The 8,114-nt window shown below is 51.3% G+C and overlaps 1 protein-coding gene across 3 annotated transcripts; it reads right to left on the bottom strand.

Moving 5' to 3' along the window:
- Positions 1–210: 210 nt before the first annotated feature.
- On the bottom strand, positions 211–7,125 carry SPRY1 (sprouty RTK signaling antagonist 1). Of its 3 annotated transcripts, XM_067297101.1 has the most exons (3): positions 7,085–7,125; positions 5,635–6,344; positions 211–2,751 (listed from the first exon to the last, which is right to left on the bottom strand). In XM_067297101.1, exon 3 carries the CDS (start codon positions 2,694–2,696, stop codon positions 1,734–1,736), a length of 963 nt encoding a protein of 320 aa, XP_067153202.1. In that variant the 5' UTR covers positions 2,697–2,751; positions 5,635–6,344; positions 7,085–7,125; the 3' UTR covers positions 211–1,733. The 3 variants fall into 3 exon arrangements, with proteins under 3 accessions (XP_067153202.1, XP_067153201.1, XP_013807375.1); XM_067297100.1 differs by lacking the exon at positions 7,085–7,125 and having other exon boundaries at positions 5,635–6,874; XM_013951921.2 differs by lacking the exons at positions 5,635–6,344; positions 7,085–7,125 and adding an exon at positions 4,327–4,524.
- Between the last annotated feature and the right edge of the window lie 989 nt (positions 7,126–8,114).

Raw genomic sequence — 8,114 nt, 5'->3', positions numbered from 1 at the left:
GCCACACAAAGATGCACAAACACACACACTCACAAACTCCAACCTCCAAAGCTAGCAAACTACAGCGACACAGCCATTATTTTTTATCCTACCTCTTGCTTTTTATTTAGATTTGAGCTTAATAGGTTCATTATTTCAGTTGACGTACAATTTAACCAGCCAAGACGTTCTAAATAGAAAACTGAAAACAAATTTACATGTTAATTTGGTATTCTTTAGGAAACAAAAGCTTGAAGTTAGTGTTTCCTCCTCCACAGCTGTATTTGCAAATACTTTGGTAAATAAATAGGGCCTACATCTCTTGGCACTGTCAGCCACAATGCATACATTCAATTGTATTAAATACTAGACTAGTGGTTTCAAAGTACTGATATGAAGTTATTTGCTACCTGATAGACGACAAGAGAAAAAAAACAACCCAACAACTTAGCAATATGGACATGCAGCTCACAACCTGTCATTATAATAAAGAACTCGAGAGCCATTTTCATTAATTAATATATTTTCTGCATTATAGTTAACATATGTACTTTCTTCGTGTCATCCTTATTTCGTTAAGTATTGATATTTTGTTATATTCAGACATGAGTACATTTTCAAAGTCTTTTGCAATAAATATCATAAAATAATAGAGATTCACATAATAAATATTCTTTACAATAAAAAAAGTTTTAACAGACTTTTGTCTTAAAAATAGTCAGAATTCAACTTTGTGTTTTATACATAAAATATACAAAAAAGGACCACAATTTGTGGCTAAGGCAATAAAACAGAGAACAGAATAAAATTATAAAATACAGAGCAGAGCCAAATTCACTAAACCAAAAGGACCACAAGAAACATTTAGGCAACTTAATGACACCTGAAGACTGTTTGGATATATGAACACCACCAACTTTAATATCAACATGATACTGATGGACTATAGAAACAGGAGTAGGAGAGTGAAGTGAGCCGTATCCTTCAAAGATTTGACAGCAATAAATGAGTACATTGCAGCCATAATGTCTCCAATGTGAAGATCTACATAGTAAAGCAAAAACTGAAGTTACATTAAAAGTAAAAAAGGAGAGGCAGAGGAGGAACAACCAGCTAAATCTCAGGACTGAGACTATTCCAAAAGCTAAGACAAAACAGGAGGAAAAAAGAAAAGGAGGTTGCTTGCAGAAGAGTTAGGCCTTTCTTTAGGTAAAGCCTTTCTTTTACATCCCTGTCCAGAAAGGACACACACAAAATGTTGCTTCACAATCCAGCTCACTCATGAAACAGTTACTCCTTGGAACCCAGGGGGTTAAAAGAAACAAAAACAAACCAAAAAACCCCAACCAACTAAACAAGAAAAATAATTGCTGAGAACGAAAAACATCTTTGGGAAGATATTCACAGGGCAAGAGGCTGCAAAAGAGCCCAGTGAGCCCTCACTGCCTCTCTTTCAGGAGTGGCTTAGTTGCAAACTCAAAAAGCCCTGCCAAAGTGAGTAGGCAGATGCAGATATGGAGTCCACACTTACCAAAGAGCAGCAATGACTACGTAAAACGCTCCACACTCAGCTGAGTCAACAGAAAGAGAGCAATAGAAGGAGAGCAAAGATGCAAAGGGAAGAACTTAAGTATTTGAAGTGGGGGAGAAAGAAAGGAAAGCAAAAGAAAAAAAAAACCCAAAACAGGAAAAAAAAAAAAAATCAGCTACAACCTGAAAATAAGAGTTGGAGAAAGTAAACCTCCCTCCAAAAATCATGAGGGCTTGCCCTGACCCCGAGAGGGGCAGCTCTCCAGTTTACAATAGACAGTGTTGGAGTTCTTACATCGGCAGCCTGGACGATTGACACGGTCATAGCACCCTCGACACAGTTTCAGGCATCCTTTTGCAGGAGGGTAGCAGAGCAAGCAAGGCAAAAACAAGGACATTGCTCCCATGCACAGGTACCTAGAACAGCAATGTGACTGGGAACAAGAACAGGGATTATCCGCGTAAGAGTCCCCTTCATCGTCATTGGAACAGTGGTAGAAGATCCCCTTGACCAAACACATGCAGGTGCCGTACTCCACCATGCTCTCAGCAGAGCACAAGCACTGCCGGTTGCAGGCCAAACAAGATGGGAGGGCCCTTGGGGCTGTGCACTCACCACATTTGCACTTCCCACACTGTTCGCAGATAAACTTGTGCTGTGTCAAGTCCTCTTTCAAGGGACTCTTCAGATCATCTACAATCAGAGATGACTGCTTGGGCTGTGTCCGGACTGTCCGATCGGATCTGTGGCCTGAACCCAGCCTGGATGGAGGTGACCGTCCCAGCAGTCCTTGCTCTGAGGAAGCACTGCTATTGCTTCCAGAGCTAGCTGCACTCCCCGTGCTAGTTGATCTGCTCAAGACAGGAGCCCTGGCATTATGCTGATGTGCCACATGCCCCACATGACTGGGTCTGTGTTCATAATTATTATTCACATTAATTGGTATAATTTCATGAGTTCTTTCATGCTTCTCTTGCCTCGGTGCTGTCCGCGGCCCCGATTTTTTCACCACAGATGGGCCTTCGGTGTATTCATTGCTGCCCCTGATCGCCTTGATCTGGTCCAGTGACAAAATAGTTGTTGGCTGGCTCTCTCTTTCATAGTCCAACCTTTGCCGGCTGTCCAAAGAGGGCTGTTGAATCACAACTAATGAACCACCACTGCCATGCTGACTTTGGGGCTCCATCTGTAGTGATCTCTACTTCTGGCACTCAATGGGAACCTGGCATGCATCTGAAATCCTAAAATAGTAATAAAAAGAAAATATAAATAAACACTGTCTGTCTGCATGTATATATACATACGTACACAAGATCAAGGACAAAAGAGGAATAAAGAACAGGATGTTTTCTGAAAATAAGAATGATATGGCAAACCACAAATTGCCCTAGCCACCTGGTACCGATCTCTTTCAGCAGGGGATTACAATGACACTGAGGATCTGGCCAAAGTCCAGTAATGGGGGGAGTCTCAGTATGGCATCATATATGAGAAATGCAAAAGGAGACCCCATGCTATTAAAAAAAAATTCAAATAAAAATCAGTATTATTCTGTGTGCTTACTTGGCAAGCCATGGGAAGTTACATGTTTTTTCACTTGCTACTGAACTCAACATCTAATCAGCAATAGCAATTCTGAATGCCCCCAAAACTAAATCAGAATCAGGAAAGAACCCTATCAGGTTCATACTCTGTATGGCAGAAAAAAAGGACATACACAATTATTATTCCTCTGTCTGTATTTGCAACATCAGAATGCTACAAAGATTTGCTTCCTAGTAGATCTTGATAAAGTTTCCTTTTTAAAGTGAGATATGTGCATTACAGAATCTCAAAGTAAGTACTGTTAAGAAGACAAGACCTTTTCTATAAGAAAGCTGCACAGCATCCAAGTCTAATATGCTCCTTATAAAAATAAAGCAAAGATGTAAATAGAAGCAGGTTTTCAAGTATTTTCTGACCACAGGGCAGGGTGTGAAGGAAGGAAAGAATAAGATAAAGTAGGTATCAGATAACTGTTTTTATGAATGCTCCGGTACTTTCTGTATAACAGGTGACAAAAAAAAACCCTCAAAACAAAAAAAAAATCCTTTTTCACAAGATAAACTGTTGATTAAAAGCTCCTCAAATGTTACATCTTTTATTCTATTTTCTAAATAAATGATACATATTTTCATTCCTTTCATTCTGCTTATCTATTGACATAAAGATTGCAATGCTGATTTGGAAAACTCAGCAGTGACAGCTCTGTACCTATATAAAAATGTAGATAAGATTATCTAAACTGCACATTCCATATAGAAAATCAAGAAAAGAAACTGCTTTCCTTTACTGAAAGCTAGGGGAAAAGTCCCCTTTCACCTTCCCTCCCAAAAGTAATATATATTTGTCTGAAAGAGGAGAAAGATGAGTGCTAGGCAATCAAGCATTCCCAAACAACTCATCCAGCAATCGTGAGAAAAAGTCCGTCTTGGCTGTCCAGACCATATCTGGCATGGAGCTGTTCTCAATTCAAGAGAAAGAGGCACAATAGTACAGGGAAGGACAAGAGCAAGAAAGATTTCTTCAGACACGTAGTTGTGAATCTTTATCACTCCGAACGCTAATAAATGCTTACTACCAGTTTCTACCACGACACAGAAGTCTTTGTGGTGATCCAGGAGTCAAAGATTTCCTTTTTGCATTTAATGTCGCCTGTGTGGGACTTAGGGTCACGAGATTAAAAAAAAAAAAAAAAAAATCGCATTCACTTCTAATTCCCCCCACACGACAAGCTGTCTTCCTTCACAAGCACTGAACACAAACCCACAGCGCACCAAGGCTGAATGAACGTGAACAGGGAATAGATTTACAGCTGCACCAGCCAGAAGCGGGGGCTCCCGAGGGAACGAAAAATAATATCCTAAGAAAATGTAAAAGACATCCAGTGCCATCTTTGGGGGAAAGTGCAAAATCAACGCGGCCGGCGGACTGACAAGCCCAGCTGCAAGCCAGGCAGAGGGCGGCAGAGCTGAACGGGCTGAAGGCTCTGTGAGAACGGCAACCTCCACCGCCATGAAAAAAAAAAAAAAAAAAGTTTTTTTTTTCTCCCCGCTCAATATAAAATAAAGCAAGCCCAGCGCGAGACCTCCGTTTCTGCACCCAGGGCAGGGCTTCGCAGAGCCGGCGGCGCCACGGCCGCGGGGCAGCGCTTCCTCCGCACTCCGCCGCGCAGGCGGCCGGCTCGGCTCGGCCCGGCCCGGCCCGGCCCGCGGCGCGGCGCGGCGCCCTCTGCGACGCGAGCGGAGCGGGGCGAGGCGCGGCACGGGCGGCTGACGGAGAGGAAGGAAGAGGAGGGGAAAGAAAGAAAGAAAGGGAAGGGAAAAAAAAGTTATGAATGAAAACAAGGGCTTTCCCCCCCTCCCGGCGCAGGGGGAGGGCAGGACCGAGGTCGCCGCTACCTCAGGAGGGCGGACTTCCCGGCATTTAAAGCGGCAGCGCCGGCGGCCAGCGCGCCGGGGATTCCCCGCCGCCGGCTCGGGCAGCGCCGGCCCCTCCGCCGCCGCCGCGGGGCCGCCACTCCGGCCCCGGCCCCGGCCCCCGCCGGCGCTTCGCTTCTCTACGTTATGCTCGTTTGCAGCGGGGCGGTTCGGAGCTTCCTCCCCCCCCCCCCCACACGCGCGTAACGGTCGCACCGCAGACCCACCCCTCCCCCCGCGGCGCGGCGCCCCCGGGGTGTGGCGGGGCAACGGCCGCCGCGCGCGACGGGGTAACGGCCGCCGCAGGGGCTCTGCCAGGGCGCCCCGAGGCTTTGATCGCGCCCTCCGCGCCGCTCCCCGGCCGCAGTAAGTGCGGAGCCCCGCGATGGGCGCGCAGTCCCGGGCGGCACTTTGGGGGGTGGAGGCGGGAGGGAGGGGGGCGGCCCCGGCCGGCCCGCGGCGGCGGCACGCGTGCGGTGCGGCCCGGCCTCCCGCCGCCTTCCTCGGCGAGGCGGGCGGGGGGAGGTGGTGGTGTGTGCGAGTGTGCCCACAGGCACCTGCTCGCCGCTCCAAGCGCACACGTGCCAACACGCCGGCTGCACAGCCCCCGTTTCTAAGTCAGCTCCGATTAAAAATAAATAAATAATAAAAAAGTCCCAAACTTACTTATTTCCAAGGAGTCACTAACAACGGCAAATCCACTGAGCACAGGACGGCGCTAGGGCAGGCGGCGGGGCGGGGTGAGTGCTGAGCTCCGGGGCGCCCGCTCCGGCGGAGCCAGCACCCCGGCGCCGCCGCCCGCCCGCGGAGCCCGCGGGGATCGCCGCGTCCTACTCGGCGAGCAGGGGAGAATCCGCTTCTCCCTCCCTCTCCCCTCCTCTCTCGGGAGCCAGGCTGCAGTGGTCGCCTTTCCCTATCTCGCTTGTCCGCCGAGCGGGCGCAGCTCTCTGCAAAGGCGGACCGCTCCGTGCTAGCGGAGTTCAGATGGAAGGCACCTTCTTCGGCCGCAAGTCTCTCGTCCTAGAGGTGACGAAAATCAAGCCCTTTCTGCAAATGGCTTATCTCAGGCTAGCGTAAGGGAGGAAAGCGCCAGATGCAGGCTGCTGCAGGCACCGGGGAGCAGGATCAGCTAGCGAGAGGCACTTGCGAAGGTCTCCAAGAAGACACTGCAGAGCCAGGAATGCGAGATTCCTGCTTTTCTTCCGCCGACTGGGGTTTTTATTTCCCTTTTCTGACTGGAGCAGTCACACGCGATCCTTCCACGCTGGATGTGTGCGTGCACAACAACGTCCCCGGGTCCAGCTCTCCGCTTCACCGCATGGTCCTTGCTGCAAGTCCCTTCTGACCTCAGGGCAGACAAAGTGCAACCATAATGCCTAATGCAAAAGATTTTTTGAAAGAAATCATGAAGAGATACTTGTTTGCAAGGCACACCTCAGCAACTGTAGCAAGTTGCAAACGAAGCTAGGGGCAGAGTGTAATGGCTCTGAGAGCTCGCTGCAGATTGCCATGTGCTTGCTGTTGCTGTTGGAGGCTGATTGACAGGCTTGGAGCACAGTCAGCACGTCAGTGAGAAAAACTACAATACAAGGCAACTCTGGACAGAAAATCCTTGCACGAAAGGTTTTAGAGACTCCTTGGTATTTCGAGGGGATCAAACGAGGTTCCAGCACGCAAGCGAGATCTCTGCACTAGACAAGACGGACAATTCAAGCGTTGGCACAATTACCTAACTAGAAGTTTTATAATTACCAACAAATTGTGACTGGCTTAACGTTGTTTACTAGGGAACGCAAGAGAATGCTCTTCTGCCTGCAATTCAGCACAGGGCATGCACGGCCAGCTAGTCAGTCAGACTGGCCGCAGATTAAATCACACACCCAGCTTGCGAGGAGAAGCGAATGCACAGCGCATTTCGCTTACACGTCCTGTAACGTAGTAACAGCAAAACAGCACTCCAGCTCGCATCACTCCCGTCCGCATCTGCCAGCGCGACCCCTAAGCCTTCAGACCGCAACGCGAGCTCCAGGAAACCCCTCGCTCCCGGCGCAGCCCCTCGGCACCTGATGCGGCTCCGCACGCGTGCAGGGGCGCGAGGAGCACCGCCCGGGCTTACCTAAGGCAAAGGTAAAAGTCCGCTTCCCAAGGCACATTTGCAGCCCCCGGAGCTAGCTCCTCCCCAGGCAGTGTAGGCAGCCGCCGCCGTGGCCGCGCCGCCGCTCCGCGCTGTCCCGCCGCCGTTCCGGAGTGACTCCGGCCGCGCTCCGCCGCCTTTCAGCGCGCAGCCCCCGCCCGCCGCGCGGCCGCGCCCCCGTGATGTCAATGTGTCACTGCGCAGCGCCCCCGAAATCCCGGAGTGGACTTCCGCGCCCTCCCGGGAGCCGCTCCCCGCCCCGCCGCGCCGCGCCCCGCCGCGCCAGCCCCGCTGGCGGCGCTCCCGCCGGGGCCGCCCCGCGCCCGGCCCCGCCGCCCGCGGCTCCGCCAGCGCGCTCCCGCCGGGGCCCGGCTGCCCGGCCCGCCGCCCGCCGCCCGCCGCAGCCCCCGGGCAGGCCGGGGGGCTCCCGGCCGGGGGCGCAGCCCGGCAGCGACCGGGCACGGCGGGCACCGGCACCCGCCTCCGGAGGCACGTGCTCAAAATGGGACTCGTGTCCCTAGCCCGGGAGCGCGGCTGCAGGAAAAGTTTATGACGTGTCTTTGAAATGCCTCCTACCTTTCTCACGGATAAGGTGAACTTCTGCCTGGTCGCCGCTGCCGTTTTTCACGTGCCGGTGCCCCCCGCCGGCGGCCTGTCACAGCTCGGCCCTCCACCTGCCCCGCGCCGCCGGGGCGCCCCACCTGCAGCCCCGCAGCCGCCAGCGCCCCGCCGCTCCCGGCCAGCAGGGGGAGCGCAGAAGAGCGGGTCTCCACACGTCTTGCCCGAGAGCGTGGCCCGGACCTGGGGACAAGCGGTCTTCCCCAGTGCTCTGGAGCAATTTGGGGGACACGCTAAATGTCGGTCTGAAAAACTGCAGGCCCAGTAAAGAGAGATTATTTCTTTCGATCAACCTTCAAATGCTGTGCAGGGACAAGATTAGAAGTTGTAAATACAGACCCCATGGAAAGGGATTCAATGAGACATTTCGTTTTTGACTGAAACATACAGCAAC

Source organism: Apteryx mantelli, chromosome 5 (assembly GCF_036417845.1).
Source record: "Apteryx mantelli isolate bAptMan1 chromosome 5, bAptMan1.hap1, whole genome shotgun sequence".
Lineage (NCBI taxonomy): Eukaryota > Metazoa > Chordata > Aves > Apterygiformes > Apterygidae > Apteryx > Apteryx mantelli.
Note: the sequence above shows the minus strand (reverse complement) of the source record. Positions and strands in the feature narration are given on the sequence as shown.

Coding starts and splice junctions, on each gene's coding strand:
- SPRY1 (XM_067297101.1), bottom strand. CDS start 2,696: ATGGAGCCCCAAAGTCAGCATGGCAGTGGTGGTTCATTAGTTGTGATT.